The sequence below is a fragment of the Anastrepha obliqua genome, chromosome 1, assembly GCF_027943255.1.
Source record: "Anastrepha obliqua isolate idAnaObli1 chromosome 1, idAnaObli1_1.0, whole genome shotgun sequence".
NCBI classification, from domain to species: Eukaryota; Metazoa; Arthropoda; class Insecta; order Diptera; family Tephritidae; genus Anastrepha; species Anastrepha obliqua.
Genome location: NC_072892.1, coordinates 124,796,301 through 124,817,798, shown reverse-complemented (window position 1 = coordinate 124,817,798; position 21,498 = coordinate 124,796,301). Strand labels below are relative to the sequence as shown.

The 21,498-nt window shown below is 36.6% G+C and overlaps 2 protein-coding genes across 3 annotated transcripts; one reads left to right on the top strand and one right to left on the bottom strand.

The window, feature by feature from the left end:
* Nucleotides 1–7,293: 7,293 nt before the first annotated feature.
* LOC129235993 (solute carrier family 25 member 44) lies at nucleotides 7,294–10,082 on the top strand. Of its 2 annotated transcripts, none has more exons than XM_054870114.1 (4): nucleotides 7,294–7,456; nucleotides 7,904–8,699; nucleotides 8,768–8,895; nucleotides 8,956–10,082. In XM_054870114.1, the coding sequence occupies exons 2-4, from the start codon at nucleotides 8,012–8,014 to the stop codon at nucleotides 9,145–9,147; spliced, it is 1,008 nt and encodes a 335-aa protein (XP_054726089.1). In that variant the 5' UTR covers nucleotides 7,294–7,456; nucleotides 7,904–8,011; the 3' UTR covers nucleotides 9,148–10,082. The 2 variants fall into 2 exon arrangements, with proteins under 2 accessions (XP_054726089.1, XP_054726088.1); XM_054870113.1 differs by having other exon boundaries at nucleotides 7,813–8,699.
* Nucleotides 10,083–15,203: 5,121 nt separating this feature from the next.
* On the bottom strand, nucleotides 15,204–20,216 carry LOC129235992 (cytoplasmic aconitate hydratase-like). Its single transcript, XM_054870112.1, has 12 exons — nucleotides 20,090–20,216; nucleotides 19,885–19,977; nucleotides 18,777–18,946; nucleotides 18,571–18,716; nucleotides 18,448–18,517; nucleotides 18,164–18,368; nucleotides 17,778–18,080; nucleotides 17,497–17,714; nucleotides 16,420–17,074; nucleotides 15,923–16,355; nucleotides 15,579–15,864; nucleotides 15,204–15,508 (listed from the first exon to the last, which is right to left on the bottom strand). Exons 1-12 carry the CDS (start codon nucleotides 20,094–20,096, stop codon nucleotides 15,398–15,400), a joined length of 2,697 nt encoding a protein of 898 aa, XP_054726087.1. The 5' UTR covers nucleotides 20,097–20,216; the 3' UTR covers nucleotides 15,204–15,397.
* Nucleotides 20,217–21,498: the final 1,282 nt, after the last annotated feature.

Genomic DNA, 21,498 nt, shown 5'->3' with positions numbered 1-21,498 from the left:
TTATTTCGATTTATTATTGGATGCAGGAATAATCGTAACCGGAGATTACACACCGCGGAGCCATTGCTCTTAGAAAAAAACATCAATCACTTGATGCTTCATATCTGGATATACCTTACCCAATTGTTAGATTAGGTTAGGTTCAAGCGGCTGTCCTGTGGGACACACTCAGGCTCATAGCCCATTGTGATGCCGCGTGGGGAGCTTGTCCCTATCTCTCTTAAAACCAGTGCGTGCTTTCAAAAATTGTAGAATATCTGTGATTTCTGCAGAACTGAGATCTTCCAACTCATTAAAATTATTACTTAGTAAAATTATTACTTAGTTACTTATAGTAAACCTACGTCTGGATATAGCAGGACAGTGGCACAGTAGGTGCGAGATTGTCTCTATCTCGTCCTCATGTAGACAACTTCTACAGAAGTCATGTGTTTGCACACCCATACTTTGGGCGTATCTACCTATTAGGCAGTGCTCCGTTATGACTGAAATCAGTGTGCTAAGACTGTGTTTATTTTGGCTTAGCAGAGATTCTGTACGTTTAGCATTGAGAGTCGGCCACAGTTGACGGGCGATTTTGCAGGTGGCTTGATTACGCCATTTTTCGTTTGCTTTCCTTACGATTTCTTCAAGTAGTAGCTTACTCTATAGAGTAGCTTACTTGTTTGTAAGGGTATTCCTATGTCATTGTCTATGTACCCATCGGTCAATTTGGAGCCGAGTCTCGCTAGTTCAACGGCTCTACAGTTACCCTCAATGTCGCGATAGCCAGCAACCCATGTTACCTTTAGGTGAAATGACTCAGCCATTTCGTTAAGAAATGTGCGGCATTTCATGGCTACCTTGGAGGTTGTCGACTATTTTGTGAGGAATTTTATCGCCGCTTGGCTATCAGTGAAAATGTAGATATCATTTATGGATATCGCCTCATTTATTCACGTTCTTGAAGAAGATTATTGACAGTTAGGTTTCACAGAAGTGGAGAGATTACGCCACCTCAGGGTGTACCCCTGATCGGAAATTTCTTAATGGAGTAGTCAAGCAAAAACGTATTCCTTTCTTTTCTTCTTTTTCTTGATTGGCGTGATAACTGCTTACGCGGTTTTGGTTTTTTAACAAAGCGCGGCAGTCGTTTCTTTCCCGTGCTAACCGGCGCCAGTTGGACACATCAAGTGAAGCCAAATCCTTCTCCACCTGATCTTTTCAACGCAGAGGAGGCCTTCCTCTTATTCTGCTACCACCGGCTGTTACCGCATCGAATACTCTCAGAGCCGGAGCGTTTGTATCCATTCGGTCGACATGACTCAGCCACCGAAGCCGCTGCATCTTTATTCGCTGCGCTTTGTCTATGTCGGTGTAAAGCGCATGTAGATCATTATTCCATCGTCTACGATACTCACCGTCACCAACATGCAAATAATCAAAAATCTTCCATATCTCTCAAACACTCCAAGTGACCCCTCATTGGATACTGTTATCGTCCAAGCTTCTACGCTATACGAGAGGACGGGCATGATGAGAGACTTATAGAGTGTTAATTTTGTTCCTCGAGAGAGAACTGTACTACTCAATTGCCTACTTAGTCCAAAGTAGGACTTTTTGGCAAGAGAGATTCTCCTTTGGATTTCAAGGCTGCCATTGTTACCGGTGTTGATGCTGGCTTGTAAATAAATGAGGTCTCTTACAACCTCGAAATCATAACTGTCAATAGTGGGTGGTGATACGCGAGAGCACCGACTGTTTGTTTGAAGACAGAAGGTACTTCGTTTTGTCTTCGTTCATCACCATACCCATTCGCTTTGCTTCTGTATCCAGTTTGGAAAAAGCAGAACTAACAGCGCGGTTGTTAAGGCTTATTCCGTTACGACAGTACATATAATACTAAGTATGTTTTTGTTTTTTTTTAATTTTCGGGTAAGTTACGAACATTTGAGCGTAGACAGCCCAGAAGAACTCAAAGCGAATCTATTAAAGGTTATATCGGTAGACCAACTGATTTGGTTTTTTTTCTTTCGCACATTAGGATGCCAGCACAAAATGAAATAACGAAAAGCTGGTTCGCACTATTGGCGTACGTTTCTAGCTTCAAATGCAGGTTGTTGTTGTAACAGCATAAACATTCCCCATACATATAGGGGGAATGCTGCTGAAGTGACAGTCCTTGGCAGGATATAAATCCGGGTCATTCCGGTTACGTAGAACCGACTGTCGTGGGAACATTCAAATGCAGGTCGTACCCCTTGGGTACATTTGTCCACTAAGACACGTCATGCACTTTTAGTTCTAAGAGCGGATGACGTGTTTTGTTTTTATTAATTTATTTTTGTTTTGCAATTCTAATTACCTGAACTCATCTTAATACTAGCATACATATGTCACTAATATTTTAGAAATAAATGAATCATTACGTAAAATGTACTGCAAACAACCAAAAATATTTCTTTAAATAAAGATATTTGTTGTTGTTTATTGTTGTTTTTAAAAGTGAGAAACACGAATTACTCTCTCAAAGTGGCTCTCTCAGGCCGAAAACAAATAAAATTCTCACAAAAAGGACAGTTCCGGGCGCCCGCTGGCGACCCATATTTTCGAACCTATGTCATGTGTTCTTGTCTGGTGCTTTAGCCAAGCTTATTTTCCAATGAGTTTTAGATATTGACTCACAAATGAAGAAATGAGTAGTTTTATACCGCTATTGGACGGCAAATAGGTTTTATAAGAAGCTTTTTTATGACACTTTCTATGCGGGTACATGGCACTGGGTAGAAGAAGGTTCAATATTCTCGAAAAAGATTTTTGAATAATATGGCAGAAGTAGTAAATTTAAAACTAAGCACATCGGCTAATGAGGACAGTGCAGAGTGAGGAGGGAGAACAGCACTGGGTGGTATCTCAATGGGCCTACAGTAGACCAAGGTTCGTCAATTGGCAACCTCATACCTACCTACCTACCTATGACAGACATTGAGCGCAGAGAGACGACTGCTGTTAGAAAAGTCTGCTTGATGTGTACTATCGATAGTGAGATCAAACGCTGGGCATACAGAAGAAAACTTGTATTTTCTTAATAAAAAAATTGTAATGTAGCCCTGCTGTTGGAAAAGTTTTAAAGTAAATTTCACTTAATGTTAAAGTGTTTCTAAATATTTTATTAGATTAACAGAATAATGTTCTGACCGATTTTCTAGTTATATTCTGTAAAAACATTTCTAGTAATTGCCGGCATTCATAAATTTCTAAACAAAATGTGCAACCAAACATACGAGGCTCACTATTTATAATGTTATTTATAATGCTAGCTGACATTTCCATTTGTGTTTTTATAAGTTGTTAAAGTTTTTTGTCATGCAATTTTTATTACGTTTTTTGATGTGGATTATCAGGATGGTGGAGTCCAACAACATCAGGACAAGAGAGAAACGATAATTTTATTTACAATTTGAAGCCCCATCCTTTACTAAAATGAAGCTCGGATTTAACGAGTTTAATCGCGGAAGTCATTCGCTCAACGTTATACTCATAAAGGTTGTCCAAAATCAAATGCAGAGCTATAAAACATTGACGCTGTCAAAATTTGTGATGCAAGCTCCATTCATACAATATTGCGTAATTATTTGTTATCATTGATGCCACATATTTGATAAAAGTAAAAAAAAAGCTCGTTGAATGTGAACCTCATAAAAATTTGATTAACATTTAGAGAACTTAATTTTAGGATCTCTATGTTCCAGTTCAATATCTTACCAATTTATCCATGAGATTTTTTCGCGCTCATTTAATTTATATATCCTTTGGGTATTTTTATTTGTATGCTTTTTTATTATGCTTGGAATTGCTTCACAGATTAATAGGTTTTGATTTTGTTGTTTTAATTAGTGCTTTCTCTGTATTTTGTTTTAAATTGTTAAGGGTATTTTTTTCTTTTACTTTAGTACACCAGTTCTTTTCACTTTTGCTTATAATTCTATCAAAAATATTGTAACTCCTAAACAAATGCTATCAAATGCTCCGCAATGTATGCTACACTTTTAAAATTCTGACCGTTACTGCATTGAAGGATATTCAAATATTCTGATAAAGTTCATCTTGAGTATCACATCTTCGCGAAGAAGGCGGAGCATAGCACAGCTATTTTGCACTGCGCATGCTTGTACTTGCCTATTTGTTCTTTCTATTGGTCACTACTTCAGGACCTGTGAAGCTATTTACAAACCTACATTTGTAATCTACGTATGTGTATATAAATATGCACGTACATATGTGTGTAAAATTACAAGCAGCGGTCGATGTTGATGTACATATGAATGCCAGCATACATAGATGTGTTTATACATATCCATATACACATATGACATTATGCGAGAAAGGCGGATGAATACAAGGCTAGTAATTTTTCTATATGCAAAGCTTGTTTGTATACGTATGTATGTATGCTTACTGTAGCATATGGGCTTATGTATATATATAAATGTATGTGTGAAAACATGCACACGTATGCACACACATACATATGTACATACCAAGCTTAGGCCGTGTCTTTCCCCGATTTGTGAAGTGCGTTGTTATCTTAAAAAGTTATCTAACGGTAGACACAGGTAGGCACAACGTGCTGTTTGCATAGGGTTGGGCCAATAAGGAAGTACTGTTAAACGAGCTGAATTATGTGAATTGTGGTGACATGTGAAATGGTTAGTGTCTCACTGGGTTTCTTCACTGTTGATGTGCTCCTTGATGCTTTTTAGAGTTTCATACCTTCTCCGAAGGGTACGCGATTTTTATAAGGACCTTTTTTGAAGATTATTGTTGCTTGAAGGCAATCTATTGCTATTGGAAGCCTCTTTTTATATGAATCAAGGACTTACTGCCGGCATATTACATGTAAATTCACTAAGAAATGTACTTTGTTCACATGGATTTAGTGGATATGTATGCAGATTAGGCTCTGACCTATACTCCTAAAACTTCATTCATTTTTCAAAATAGTTATACGCCTATGCTCACTCATAAGGGTCCTGCTTAGAAACACAAAACTAGTCAGAAAAAACACTAACTGACAACTAGAATTTCTTGAATGAAATCGAACTACTCCGAAAAATACGACATTTGTACCGATCAGAAAACGATTTATTCATGCCTATTTCATTTAAATTCTACAATTTAATTTACTTTTATTTGCGTATGTTATAACGAGAAAATATTCAATGATTTATGTATTTCATTTCATTTCTTTATTAAGCCTATGATTAAGAAAAATCGCCTCGACTAAATGTTACAGAAAGTTCGTAATGTTAGCTTTTTAATGACTAAGTAGAACAAGATTTTTTATGAAAGCAAAACGAGATCTTGGTATGGAAAAATCAACATCTAGTTTTCTATAGATTTATTAAAATAATCAATTGCTCTACTAAAAGGGGCAAAATAAAAAAAAAAATAATTATATTTAACTGCTACAACATTAAGCAATTTTCCAGTAAAAACATATTTGATATTATTAGGAAAATAAAAAAAAATACTTTTTATTTTACTTGAAATCTTTTACTTTTAATAACTTTTAATGAAAAATGCATTTATTTAATCTTTGGAATAATACCAATCCCTCAATATTTAGAAAATGTATGATTAAAATTAGCAAATCTAAGACCGTTAAATAAAAATGTGTAATATTTTAAATTATACTTAGTAAAAAGGTTTTTATTGCTTCTAACAAGTAGTTTTGATGCATAATTGCTCTAGTATTTTTTGTATATTTTGAACTAGTATGAGACTGATATTTTATTTTTCTGACCGAAATCTGACAATTGATGTTGCGTAGGACATGTTAAAAATACCAGTCGCTTGTATGGAGAAAAGACAGTTGCGTGACTACTTGCGACTCATACTAGTAGACAGTAGTCTACAACTAGTGCATTTGACTGCAGGGGAATTATTTTACACATGCATACAAATGAACATGGATATGTAAATGACATTTGCATGCATGTACTAAGAACTTTCATACTATATGCTCATATGTATGTATGCTCGTCAGGGGCAAGGCAAATTCATATAGCATGACTTCGAAAGGGTAACAACAACATTAACATGTACTGTATTTAGCTATTGCATTTTGGTGGTTTGAATGACAATGTAAACTAATAAGCAAGGCAACAACAACGAAGGAGGACTCTTTAAACCACCGAATTGTCAAATTGCCAAAAACAAAAAAAAAACATCAACTTCGGCACTAAAGTCATCTTGTGTGCGTGACTCACCATTTTCGCCTATTTTATGCGAATGTCGTGTGCTGGTCAGTATTTGAAGACTGTTTAGTTTCAAATTACATAGTTTTTTCTGTAGCTTGGAATAACAAACCCCAAATTGGTTCAGACTTTCAACTTTGTGCGAAGAATTCCTTATTTCTAATTTGTATCTTAATTATGTCTATCTGAATTTTTATATTTGTATCCCAATAAAAGCTTTTTTAATTTACTAATCTTTTTATTGAAACAAGAACTTTTCCGCTAAAAGTATAGGATATGGAACCGATGAAATAAATATGAACGCAAAACGATGGATTAGCGTATTATTCAGATTTTAGCAGATTTTTCAATTCAAGATTTACTCTACCAATAAGATTTATTCAACTAATATCTATCTAACCATGTTCCAACTAAGAATGACACTAAATTGTTACGTTACATAATTTTTTTTATTCAATTTATTGTCAAGGAAATATAATATTAATATTTATTACAGTTACAAATATTTATCGTAATTTTTATTTTTATTTTTCAACATTTCTTATTCATTGTTTATAAGCGTTGTACAATTGCAACTTGTCTATATACAAGGATACTAATAAGCAACTTTCATTTGATAATTTAACTTAATTTATCGTAATGAATTTCTTAATAGGTTCAATGCACAGCAAACCTGAAATCCTTCAAATCAGCAAGAGCTGCCACTTCAGAAACCAATTTATTGGTAGTTTATTAATACAAACTGTGGTAGATCTCTAACAAAGTGTGGTAGAATATTTCTAGATATTGAAACTATTTTAAGCATTTTATTGTTCCTTAATTTGTTATTATTCAGAAGCAATAACCAAAAATATTATAAAATCTATTTATTCACAATATTTATAATAAATTTCCATCTTATTTCGGTAAACATGTGGTAGTATTTTAAAAATTTGGTTTCTATGATATAAGTGAAAATGACTTAAAATGTTTCTATCAGCATTATGGTGAAGTGGCAATACTACTTCTTATCTATATTTGACAGCTACGTTGACGTTTGTCATTTTAATGATTATGTTTTACTTAGTACTTAGAGATTTTTTTATTGCGAGTGATTTATGTTGTGATTTGGTTCGATTTTAGACAAAAAAGAAATACATTTGTCATGATTATAAGCTTGGAGTCTGACGCAATGATGTTCAGATTTTAAAGTATAAATATCAGAAATTTTTACCCAGGTAAATAATCACCTATCTTCGAGTGGTACATTTTGCGAATCAGCCAGACTAATATTCTCAGGCCAGATTACATTCGTAAGAATGAAGATGTTTGCAAGTTTGTCACATTGTAGTCAAGCGCTAATGTTATATAATTGATCTTAAATTAGGGATTTAAGTGTCTCTCTTGGTTTAAAGAATTACAAAGAAGCGATGAACAAATTGTAAATAGTTTAGTTTCATTACCGTTGATGGTATATTCTTGTTATGTTCAGATAATAACCGTGAACCAAAGCGGTGGGTACTGACAAATGTCGTACGAGGAGATTGAATGCGGAATAAACCGATTTAAGAGCTCATTAATTTTTTCCTTTCAGGACAATATGCAGTTTACTTAGTTTCTCCTTGTGAGATCCTCGGAGCGTAGTGCTTTCTTAGAACTGACGCAATTTCTTACAATCATTGCAGCAATAATCTGGATGTGCGCGTCATCAAAACAGTTTGCAACCAAACGCACCATAGTCATTGCAAGCACTACCATAGTTGCTACACTTGCTACGATTAAGAGCTAACATTATGAATCGCATTTCGGTTGCTAATGGGGATTCTACCGGCTCAGGCAGTTCTATGGATGCGACGCCATACATACGCACCATCGAGTGGGATATGATGAATAAATCGAAATTTTTTCCACTTTCCATGTTGAGCTCGTTTTCTGTGCGGTGTTGCCTATTTCCATTAACCGTGATTAAGACCCAACTACAGGTGCAATATAAAAGCGATGTGTATAAAGGCATGATTGATTGTGCCATAAAAATATATCGATCTGAAGGTGTTCCTGGGTTATACCGCGGATTTTGGATATCTTCTGTGCAAATTGTGTCAGGCGTATTCTATATCAGCACATACGAAGGCGTTCGTCACTTGCTGAATAAAATTGGTGCCGGTGTTCGCACTAAAGCACTGGTTGCGGGAGGCTGTGCATCGCTCGTGGGTCAAACAATTATTGTGCCTTTCGATGTAATTTCGCAACACGCAATGGTTTTGGGTATGGCAGCACATGCAGGCAACGCCCGAATTGATATGAACCCGCTTGGCATAAAAACAGGGAATAAACGTAGCCGTTTTACGATGTCAATGGATATATCACGCGAAATATTGAAGCGTGATGGTTTTCGTGGCTTCTATCGTGGCTATACAGCAAGTTTAATGGCATATGTACCCAATTCGGCGATGTGGTGGGCTTTCTATCATCTCTACCAAGGTAACGTAGTGAAAAATATAATAAATGAGCTCCAAATAATCTTGAGTACTATTTGACTCAAATTTTAGATGAATTGTGCAGAATATGTCCACCTTGGGTTTCGCATCTTCTTATACAGTGCATTGCCGGAAGTTTAGGAGGATTTACCACAACCATAATTACTAATCCGCTCGATATTGTAAGAGCGCGTTTGCAGGTGAGTAATATGAATTTATTTAAAATGTTCCTTTTAACAATTAATTTTTTATATATGCAGGTCCAACGATTAGAGTCCATGCGTGTTGCATTTCAAGAGTTGTGGCGAGAAGAGCATCTAAACTGTTTTGTTAAAGGTCTGTCTGCACGCCTCGTGCAGTCTGCAGCATTCTCATTTAGCATAATTTTAGGCTACGAGACAATAAAACGAATAGCCATTGACGATCAATATAAACATCAAATTCGTTGGTAGATAAGCAGGCATCGTGTTTAATGGTAGCTTAAAACTGAAAAATGCACAAATGTGTTACTACCAGAAAATCTTTCACCCACCCGTGTCATACAATAAATTGCATTTAGATGATTCAAATGGATCTAAATTTGCTCGGATTTACCACAGTCAAGTCTCAACCAAGCTAAAAAGCATGCCAAAGCCAAAGAAAGCTCTTGCCTGCAGTCTTGTTCCTCAGTGATTACTGTTTGCTAGTAAATGAACAACCAGAGCCCACAAGTGTTTTCTAAACTCTTTGTACCATCATTTTGGAAACTTCACCAAAGAAAAGCTTTCATATGTATATACTTACCCATATATCGAAATTCAATAAATTTGTGAATGAATATATTGTTTGGCTGTATACTCATATTTTCCTGGGGCTAAACATAATTGTAAATATTGAAATACATATGGATAAATTATTTTCAAGCTTAAATTTAGAAAATATTTAATAATATTTTTTGCTAATTATAATGCATAATATGCGCAAACTAATAGTAATGTAGAAAATTACAATATTTCATTGTTAGTATTTTAGTATTTAAAGACGCTTAGCAACTAATGTTAAAAATGCTTTCGTATCTCAAAGCATATTTTTTTTATTTCGTCTTTGAAAAACTGAATATATTTTAAGTAGATCTTGATTGTAGAGCTAACTACGAACAAGGAGAAAAAATGAGGTTGCATGGTAAATAAAATTTACAGGCTTAATGTTGTTGTTTTTGTTTTTGTTTTTGAGAAATATTAGCAGTAGAAAAAATAATATAAATGTGTTAAATGTGAAAATGTTTGTGTATGTGTTCTAGAAAAATAAGTGCAATTGTAACAAAAAAGGGCAAATATGCCAAGAATATGCAACTTAGCAAAACAAAAAAGAAAAATTCTGGTCAGCCAGTAATAAAAGTAAAATAAAATATTTTTGTTTTTTTCTAGTCGTCTATGAAATGTGAGTATTATCATATATTGTGTATATTTCAGTTACTTATTTATGAATAGGTGATCGTTTAATGCACCGAACCTTCCAAAAGCTGCAAGAAATTGGGAGGACGACAGTCAGTTCTACGTAACCGGAGCGACCTGGATTTATATCCGTCCAAGTACTGCCACTTCAGCAGCGTTCCCCGTATATGCATGGGGAATTTTTATGCTGCTACAACAAAAACAACGCGACTATTTTACACTCTTACAAAGGCAACAATACCACCTACCATTTAATTTACAGCTATCGTTGCATCATTAGTGTAGCTTGCGCTACCGGAGTAATCGGAGTCCAACCACCACCTACAGCAGATGATGAGCTCCAGCTTCCGCGTGAGACCTGCGTAACACTGGCACAATTACGTTCTGGATATTGTAGCAGGTTAAACTCCTACTTATCCAGAATTGAACCCCGACATACTAAACATATGTCTTGCATGTGAAGGCACTCTGCACGACACTAACCACCTTTTCACATGCCCTCAAAACCCACTCAGCTAACACCCCTCTCCCTCTGGACCCAACCCGTCGAAACACCTAGTTTCCTGGGCCTACCGTTAGATGAGGTAGACCAAGACAACCGGTGATTACTCTACACTCACGGGGGGTGTAATATTGCTGTTACAACAACAACTTACGCTACTGGAACAATATAAATTTATATCCAGCAAACGAGTTTTGAACCTCTTTCGTGAAAAATGACTGAATATATTCATAATTCATCTCACAATATCGTGATAATTTTGGATCATAAAGACACAAATACATGCACTTGTGTTCATATAATTAAGCCACTTCATCTTTTTACAATATGCGCAAACACTTTTCATGAAAATTTTTTTCGTAGACTTTTTCTGAAAATGTAATTCATATAAGACTGCCGTGCATGCATGGAAGAAACTTCTCAGTATGTTAAGCAAAAAAGTTTCAAAAATCAACGCGAGTTTTTAACGACTTTTATAATACTAAAATTTATATTTTATAATACTAAAATTTAATGATCCATAAAAATGCTTACCCAGAAGTTTTCTAAGGACGCTGATTAACAAGTTGAACATTTGTATGACAATTTTTTGAAATTTATTAAATTTTTGTGAATTTTGTACAAAGTTTTGAGTTTTGACTTATACGATTTCTGCTGCACAATGAACTATGTTTTTATAAAAAAAAAACGAATTAAAATTTAGCATAAAAAATATTGCGAATATTGTAATCACATGAAGTGATTTAATTGTGTGAGCATAAGTGTATGTATGTATATATGTAAATGCATGTAACCATGCATTTCTGAATTAGGTAGGCGTAAAAGTACATAAGCGTGTAATTTCGAGTCTGAGTTCATTGGCATTCGCCAACTACTCTGCAGCGGAGTATTGAATTGCGGAAGTCCAGACTCTATTACTAACTTGCAAGCCTTATTTAAGGCACGTGCGTACGTATATATGTATGTATGTACAGATGTATGGTAATGAAATAGTGGATTGTAAAACCATATAATGTGCTGATGAGTTTATTGTAGGGCAAACCCAAAACAGATTACAGTAGGTCAAATCAAAAATCGGACAAGAGTAAAAAAAAAACGAAAGAACATATATTCCAGAGTCTACGCACAAGCATATACGGACGACGTTGCCTGTTTGGTAACTCGCCCTTCGCTTATGAACTTCTGCAGGCAATTCTGGATATAATTGACACTTGGTGCTGTGCGAATGGGCTATCGGTGAACCCCACCAAGACTGGTATTGCCCTTTTTACCAGAAGGAGAAAGCTTGATGGACTCGATCTGCCTAAACTAAAAGGAGTCACAATCCAGCTATCCAAAGAAATCAAATATCTTGGAGTAATCCTCGATAGTAAACTTCTTTGGAAGTCACACGTTGAAACAAAAACATCCAAAGCGCTGACAGCCTTCTGGCAGTGCAAGGGTGTTTTTGGGAAAATGTGGGATCTTTCTCCTAGCAAGGTCCTATGGATCTACACGGCTTTGATAAGACCTATTATCACTTATGCATCAATGATCTGGATGAGTAGACTCCCACTTGTCAGGAGGACCTTATCGAGACTACAACGCATTGTGGCCATCTGTTGCACCGGAGCTTTTCCGACCACTTCAGGCCTGACATTAGATGCTTTGGTTAGTCTGCCACCACTTGATGCTTTCATCCAAGCAGAGGTCTTGAACTGGTAAGGTTCCTCTACGGCATTCAACAACAGAGTAGGCATGGTTCGATCCAACGATTCTTGCCATGCCCATTGACTCCATGCCATCCAGACACTGTTTCGCATTTTCACAGATGGCTCCAGAACCGAGCACGGTTCCGGCTCTGGTGTCCTCGTGGAGTCCAGCGGGACAAAACTGCACTTTGCTCTTGGAATGCATGCATCTATGTTTCAAGCGGAGGTGTATGCTGTCCAAGAAGCGATGAACTTTGTTGTGGAAAACAGATGGATTGGTAGATCTGTGTGTGCCTGTAGCGACAGTAAAGCTGCGCTCATGGCCTTTTAGACAGCCCTTCAACCACTTCAAGCGTAGTCGAGTACTGTAAATTCAGGATAAACTATGTCGGTAAACATAATATCCTGACGTTAACATGGGTCCCGGGACACGTGGGTGTCGCGGGTAATGAGATATCTGACTCTTTAGCCAGAATGGGCTCAGAGCCCAACTTTCTTGGCCCGGAACCCGTTTTTCCACTCCCTTCTGCAGCCATTAAAGCCTCGGTTAGCAAACGGATTACTCTAACCCACAAATGAGCTTGGCACAATGCAGATAGACTGTCATGTCCGACCGACTGTCGCAGTTCCTCCTGTCACTAAGCAGAGGGGGCTGTGGTTGGACTGATGGCGGGCCACTTTCTATGGGCAAATCACATGGAAAAGGTGGTCCTCTCAGACACTCTGCCTAGCATGTGGAGAGGAGGATGAGACGGCGGACCACTTTCTGTGCGTGTGCCCAACCTTCGCTCGATTCAGGCTTGAGGTCTTTGACAAGAACAATTGTTACAAGTTTTGGTGTTCATGTAGCCAAAAAAATTGTAAAGTAGGGGAATATGAGAGAGCAAAATTTCATTTATTCAAACATAACTGCCTGAACCTTCTCAACATATTAGGGAATTTCCATACTGTATTATTGGGCTGGGACACGAAGGACATGAAGGAAACGAAATAGCGGTTCACCTAGCTAAAAAAAAAGCGGCAAACATGTCCCGAATTGGTCCGGAGCCTTTCTTCGAACTTACAAAGAGCCACATTAACGAACTTCTCAGGAGGTGGGAGGAGAAGTTCGTTGAACACTGGCGAAATTCTAACGGTCAGCGACAAGTGAAACAATTCCTAACGCCGTACAGAGGAATTTCTGGTAAACTACTTTCACTCAGCAGAGTAGACAGGCTACTGTAGCCGTCTCTCTGAGACCATCATCTGCCGATTCTGTGAAATGGGACTGAAAATTCAGAACACATCCTTTGTAAATGTCCTGCACTAGGCAGAAAACGGCTCCCTCACTTTGGCGGTGGCAGTCTTTGCACATAGATCGCTTTTGGATGCAGTGCGCAGTAGCTTAACAATAATAATCACTTCTTGAAATATTTTGTGGAATCTTTTATGCTATTACAACAAGGACAATAACAATAGATGTAGCTATAGTACGGATCTAGGCCTATCCGATCACAAAATACATACGAGTATAATTGCCTAGGTGTACATGTCTTACAATTTTTTACATACACACTTTTTCACCTCAGGGTATTTTAAGCGCATATTCGCATGCAAATACATATAATATATAACATACGCTCAAGTAAGCATTAATATTGTGTGCAATTGCAATGCCGATCAAAATCAATATAATGCTGACTATAGCAGAAAATTTCTTTCTTACACTATAACTGGGTTTGCAGTAAAATTTACAATATTTTTTTCATTATATGCTGTATTTTGGCATAAAAATTTTGCACTCGTAAGTAACCTGAGGCATGGCGTAGAGTCAGGGCAATGAACGTCAGAGACGAGCTTATAAAATGGCTTGCAACTGTTATATACATACTTAGTTTGCACGGAAACTTATAGCCGATCATTGAATTTACTACAAAAAAAAAAAAAAAAAAAAATATATATATCGATTAGTGTAACTTTAAACTTGTCAAGTCACAGAGAAATAAATTGCAAATATAAAAAATGTTCTGCATAAAAGCGTCAGCGAAAAAAGTAATGAGGATATTTCACAATTAATTGCTTTGGTGTACTAGTTTATGATGACGGATTACCCCAGTGCATATTTAGCGATCATAAAGCTAGAACATCAATGCATTTCGCTGTGAAAATGAAAACGCGGACTAAGTGACAGGAAAGTGAATTGCAGTGAAATGGATCATGTATACCTACATACTTTATCTGGTGCCCATTTTATGGATTTGAAGTTATATCGAGTTATCTAAGGAAATAGTAGCCGTGATTTTATTCAACCTGAAGTGTCTGCATATCACAGTTGCTGTTTCTTTTAGATAGCTCTTTTGTAAGCATCCAATGTTAAGTCGTGCGATATTTTCATCATCAATCTTTAACGAATCATTTTGATGTATGAGATACACTCAGTTCAGTTTTGTTTAAACGAATTTATTGCTTACTTTCATCACTGGGCTTTGTTTATCTCATATTATTAAAATATGAGCTACGATATCGAAATACTCTGCTATCATGTGACGAAAGCTCCTCTACCTAAGGTAAAAAGTAAACTTTTATTATAATGCATACAAAATGACAAATTGACATGTTAATGTGATGTATTGCAGGGTATCAACAATACTGGTCGATTCCACAACATTGAAACATGCCGAAAATGAGCGACGAATAGACACCAACATTGGATGCGTTTTCACTTTCTTCGTTTAGGAAAGAAATTTCATTGTATTTGAAAGCTTAAACGCGTATCGGCATTTCATTATACTTATTTCAATTTCAAGCAATAACAAATTCTCTATTCCAGATGCGTCATACGACAATAGGCAGCAGTAACTCATTACTGGTTTTTCTAACGTGAACTTAATTATTGCAGCCTATTGAAACGATTATATTTTATATATTTTTTGTTTAAAACATTACATATATACCCTTTTTAACCATATTGCTATAATATTTATAATATTTTCTATGGTATTTAAAATTACATACTCAAAATCATGAATAAAAAAATTGCTTTCGAAATACCTAGAAGACCGGAAGTTTCATCAATATGCTGTGCCACTCCTCTCATTTAGGAAAACATCTTTCGGATCATGTAATTAAGGATACCTCCGTTCTTGTAGTACGTAACATCAACTTCCGTGTCAAAGCGTAAAATAGTCTCGAAAACAGTGTCATTAGCCTAAAATTTAATGTCACAAATGCGTTATAAAACTATATATGGGCAAAAGTGTAAATAAGCAACTGCATACCTTCACTTGAATCTTCTGTCCAGGCTTCAACCCCTTCTCAGGAATTGTAATATTATACACCTCCCGTCCGTTTAGTTTGAAAGTGTCTGCAGTTTGGCCAGGTAAAAATTGCAATGGTATGATGCCCATGCCAACCAAGTTAGAGCGATGAATACGCTCGTATGACTCAGCTATAACAGCTTTTATGCCTAATAGCAATGGTCCTTTAGCAGCCCAATCGCGACTAGAACCGCTTCCGTAGTCCTTGCCGGCTATTAACATCAAAGGCGTACCTTCTTCACGATAACTAAGCAACACACACACATTTTAAAGTTACTTGGTTTACATAGTCGAACTCTACTCACCGATCGGCGCAGTCAAATACGTCCATTTCTTCATTACTTGGCACATGTATGGTACGCGGACCTGCCTTGCTCACCAATTTGTTAACCAAACGAATATTGGCGAACGTACCACGGGCCATTACAGCATCATTGCCACGTCGTGAACCGTATGAGTTAAAGTCGCGTGGTGTCATGCCGCGTTCGGATAGATAACGCGCAGCTGGTGAATTTCTAGCAATAGAACCGGCCGGTGAAATATGATCAGTTGTAACGGAATCGCCCAAAAACAGCAAACAACGCGCATTTTGAATGTCTTTTAGACGTGGCAATTCACGCGTCATACCTTCGAAGAACGGCGGATGTTTAATGTAAGTGGACGTACTATTCCAAGGATATAATTTGCTTTCCGCTACATCTATTTTCTGCCAGTCCTCAGAGCCTAATGTAATTTTATCTAAAATGGAAAATTTTGTGTCAGTGGCATTTGCTGCGGGTAGTAAAAACGCTTAATATCCCACCATAGACTTCCTTGAACATAGCAGGAATTACGTGTTTGCTTTCCACTTCTTGTATTTCGTTACGGGTTGGCCAAATATCACGCAAGAATACTTTTTCACCATTCGGTGCGACGCCTAATGGCTCGGTCTCAAAGTCTATATCTACGCGACCAGCTATCGCATAGGCAATAACCAGCAGTGGGCTTGCCAGGTAATTGGCGCGCGTATTGGGATGTATACGACCTTCAAAGTTTCGGTTGCCCGACAAAACGCCACAGCATACTAAACCATTCTTTTCGATGGTATTTACCACGTTGTCATCCAATGGACCTGAATTTCCAATGCAAGTCATGCAGCCATAGCCAACGATGTCGAAACCCAACTTCTGTAAGTAGGGAATGACACCGGATTCCTGCAGGTAATAAGTTACCACGCCCGATCCTGGCGACAATGACGTTTTGATATAAGGCATTACAGATAGACCCTTTTCCACTGCCTTTCTGGCAAGCAGTCCAGCCCCTAACATCACCGACGGGTTAGAAGTATTCGTACAGGATGTAATTGCAGCGATAACCACGGACCCATGACGAATAGTATAACTTTTGCCATCATCCCATTGGAATTGTCCGGCAGCCGGCAAATCCTCCGGCGCAATTGCGAACCCTTTAAAGCCAACCTACAAAATTTATAGAGCACATACGAATACTATGAGGTAGATGTATAGCACAAACCAGTCGTACAATATAAACTAAAAACGTATGTTATCTAGCTAGCAAGTGCAAATCACTTAAAAACGGTTTACCAATTACACTAAGCATGTATAGGTGGGTACAAATATACATACAAATATGTGTAACCCATTTGACAAACTACTTTATCGTAATCTCATATTGATACCAGTTTATCTCTTTTTTAGGCAAATGATTTCTATGAGCATTCGGGAATATACTCGAATGTTTTACTATCGAGCGGCGACTCGTAATGGTCACGGAGAACGAACCTGGGTCCAACCTAGTGTTAGTCTCTTTCTATTTTAAAACTTTTATCTTTTAAGCTTCCAATGCGTTTAACCAGCAAAAGGAATGTGTTTAAACTTACAGGATTAACAAGACATGCTTGGAAGTCGCTTTTCATATCTGTCACTGCTACGCGATCGTGTGGTCGTTTAGGACCAGAAACCGATGTTACCACCGTCGACAAATCAAGGGTCAAAGTCTGCGAGTATCTAGGATCCTGTGAGGCATCGGAATAGTTACGTAATTGCCCCGTCTCTTTTAAATATTGGCGGATAACCTCAATTTTTTCCTCAGATCGATCTGCAAATTCGAAAATCTCCATTAATATACATATCAGATATTGCCATTTTGTACTCTACGTACTCGTTTGCTTTAAATAAGCTAGCGTATTTTCGTCGATGGGAAAGAAGCTTACAGTTGCGCCATTTTCTGGTGACATATTACCAATAGTGGCACGGTCCGCTATACTCAACTCTGCTACACCGGGCCCATAGAACTCAACAAATTTTCCAACGACACCCACTTGTCGTAGATTTTTCGTAATAGTCAGTACCAAATCAGTGGATGTGACAAGTGGTCCCAGCTTACCAATGAGCTTATAACCAACCACTTCCGGCAACAACATGGAAATGGATTGACCCAACATAACAGCTTCTGCCTCAATACCTTCATAGCACATGCAAAATATTTGTACGAAATATATTAAATATTTTTGGTCGTATTGAGATTTTGTAATATATTGAGCTTACCTCCAACACCCCAACCCAATACACCTAAACCGTTTATCATGGGAGTGTGAGAATCCGTACCGACTACACTGTCTGGATAAAGCAATTTAGTGTTGCCGCTACCTTCTTCAAACACCACACGACCCAAATATTCCAAATTCACCTGGTGGACTATACCAGAACCAGGTGGAACAATTAACATATTGTTGAATGCGCGAGCACCCCACTAGGGAAAAAGAATGTAAATTTTACAGTCACCGGCAAAGTAAAACAGGCGGATTTTGTTTTTTTTTTTGTGTTTGTACCTTTAAGAATGTAAAACGCTCTTTGTTCCTTTCAAATTCTAAATTTTGGTTCTTTGCCGTGGCGTCAGAGCTGTAAATAGCTAAGATTTTAAACTGACAACTAAAATAAAAAAATTGTTTTACCTCCTGGTGAAATCCACTTGAACCGAATGATCGATTACTAAGTCCGCAGGGCAAATAGGATTGATTTTCTCAGGATTACCGCCAAGTTTTAAAACAGCATCACGCATTGCTGCAAAGTCGACTACAGCTGGCACACCTGTAAAATCCTATTAAATTCATAGTTATTAATTAGCAAAAAAAATTTTATTATACAAAAATCAATTTACTTGGAGTATAACACGAGCAGGCTTGAACGAAACTTCCACGTCATTTTGCCCTTGCTTCAGTTCAGGCGTCCAAGCTAAAATGTTTTTCACATCTTTTTCGAGGACATAGAAATCATCGCAGTTTCGCACTGCGGATTCCAAGAGGACACGAATAGAGTAGGGCAATTGATCTGGAAGTGAATATTTTAGTATGCAAGTAAATATTAACTGCATTAATATTATTAATTATTAATATTATTAATTTTTTGTTAGTAAAGCTTTCTTATTTAAATAGAATTCGCTAATCAGATGTCTTCTTTGAATAGAATAGGCATGATAGAATTCCTGCATGTAAATATTATCAGCAAATCTACATATTATCCTAAACTTTTAAAGACACTCCTTTAATTAGTAACCTTTTCTTATTTGAATATGAATTACATGATAAAATTCCTGAATCAGATGTCCGCCTTTATGTCATTTCAATATATTTTATTTTGACTAATGCTTTATGTGTCTTTTTATCGCATAGGATTTATAATTTTGCTAAAACATTTTTGCAGTTTCAGTTTTTACTAGTCACTTATCGTGAAATCAACATTAAAAGTGGCGTGTTTAGCATTTATTTGGCCATCAGACCTTTGGAAACTGTATAGAATACGTTGAAACAGCTTATCACTATGAATTGTTATTCATTTTATCTCTACATGTACATATAGTTGTACGTTATGTTGGCATATGCCGAGGTGATAAGTAGGATGAGCCGGCAAACTTTTGGTATTCAATATTCATGTGGTACAAAGGTGCATTCTTAATAAGAAGCTTTACTCAGTTGTCATAACTTAGCATACACTTAAAACAAGAGCACTGTTGGATTTGAAATTCCAATGCACACAAGTGCTTGCGTTTAAGTGTAGATAAAAACCCACATCGTATGTACTGTCAAGATTTATACAACACTATTTTATTTTTTTTAATTTGTTTGATAACTGGTTTGATAATGTTAACACGCATTATACTGCGAATAAGTAATGTTAAACTATAAATATGCACTTACATCTACAATTATTAAGAATGCTACTGAAACAACTTATTCTACAGTGTTTAACATAAATGTAAATGGACTTACTGTATTTGGGATCAATTGAAGCCAGGTCGAAATATTTGTATGTTGTTCCATTCAATGTAAATGACTTTTGAAACTTCGCAAAAGGATTGGCACCTTCCAAATAGAGAAAAAATATACCGTAAATTAATCAATATTACTTGTAAACTATGCGTGAATCTCAGTTATATAATAATTTTAAATGCATCTTGACTATGGACCTACTTACCGGCCATGGCGATATGATTTTAAGAAGCTTGTGCAATGTTAGCAAATAACTCGAACAACTTAAAAAACCAGCAAACCTACTGTAAAACACGTACGGACAAATACAAATTGTGCGAAGAACTGGCAATACCAGAGATAATGGCAGTGCTACCAGTGTGCGCAATGAAACATTTTTTAGTTGTAGATAAGCCTTAGAAATTGTGGTAGATTCCACAACAATTTGGTAGACTTAGATATAAGTATTAAAATGCTACTTTTTTAATTTTATCACATGTCAGGTTTAATCACAATACTTTAAAATTTATTATTAATGTAAAATAATAACAAACTCATATTCCTTATTGTTGTGTTGTTGTTGTAGTTCCGGTTACGTAGAACCGACTTTCGTTGGAACGACTCATATTCCATTGTTACATTTGCTTCATAAAGAAATTCAAATAACATTTTTTTGTAAGTATTTACTTGGACAAATTTTGTAAACGAATTTATTCAAAGCATCTGTCCTGTCTCATTTTTATACTACAAAATATGATATCTATGATGTTGCACAAGTGTAGAGGAACATTTGAAATACATGAAAAATCTTAATTTGAGGTACTAATTATCGAAGTAGAAGTGGTAGAATTACAATTCAGCATAAAAAAATGGTAGATGAGTGGCTTCTCTACACGTATCGCTTAAAATTTATGTAATTATATTGCTTCCAAACTCATGATGCAAAGATTTTTAGAGGTGTACTACCTAGCTGACCGTTATTCGGCTCTGAGCAAATTTGACAGGTACGCCGACGTCATTCGTTTTGTGTTTCATAAACTTAAGCTTTAGCTTAGGAAAATGGCCTCTGGTGACGGTCAAGCATTGTTTGACAAGAACTTTATATGTGTGCGTGTCGGGTGCTTGACGTTAATATCTAAAATTTTTGATTTTTACCGACAACAAGTATGTGTGACACGACGCCACCCGACTGCACTAACACATACAAAGCGCAGTCAAGCATGCTGTATCGTTACCAGAGGCCAAATCACAAAACGAATGACGTCGCCATATCTGTCACATTCGTAGAATCTAAAGTTCCCCTCAAATTTTTTTTTTCACCATACCTAACGAGCAAACCTAGTGTCTATCATTGACCCGATTTACACGAGGAGACATCTGGAAGGGAGACACTGGAAATTCTCTTTTGAAGTTTCATTCGCGTTCACACGGGCAAAAATGTTTCCGCGACATTTTGACATTTAACACTTTAGCATCGTCTGGTTCGGATGTATTCTAGCACGCGCTTACATGTAAAGCAGAGAGCGTTCGACAACAGTTTCTTAAATATATGAATGAAAAATGCAAACTGGTTAAATAATAAATAATTTGTTGTTTTTTTATTGAAATATATTTATAAATTCTTATACTTGAATA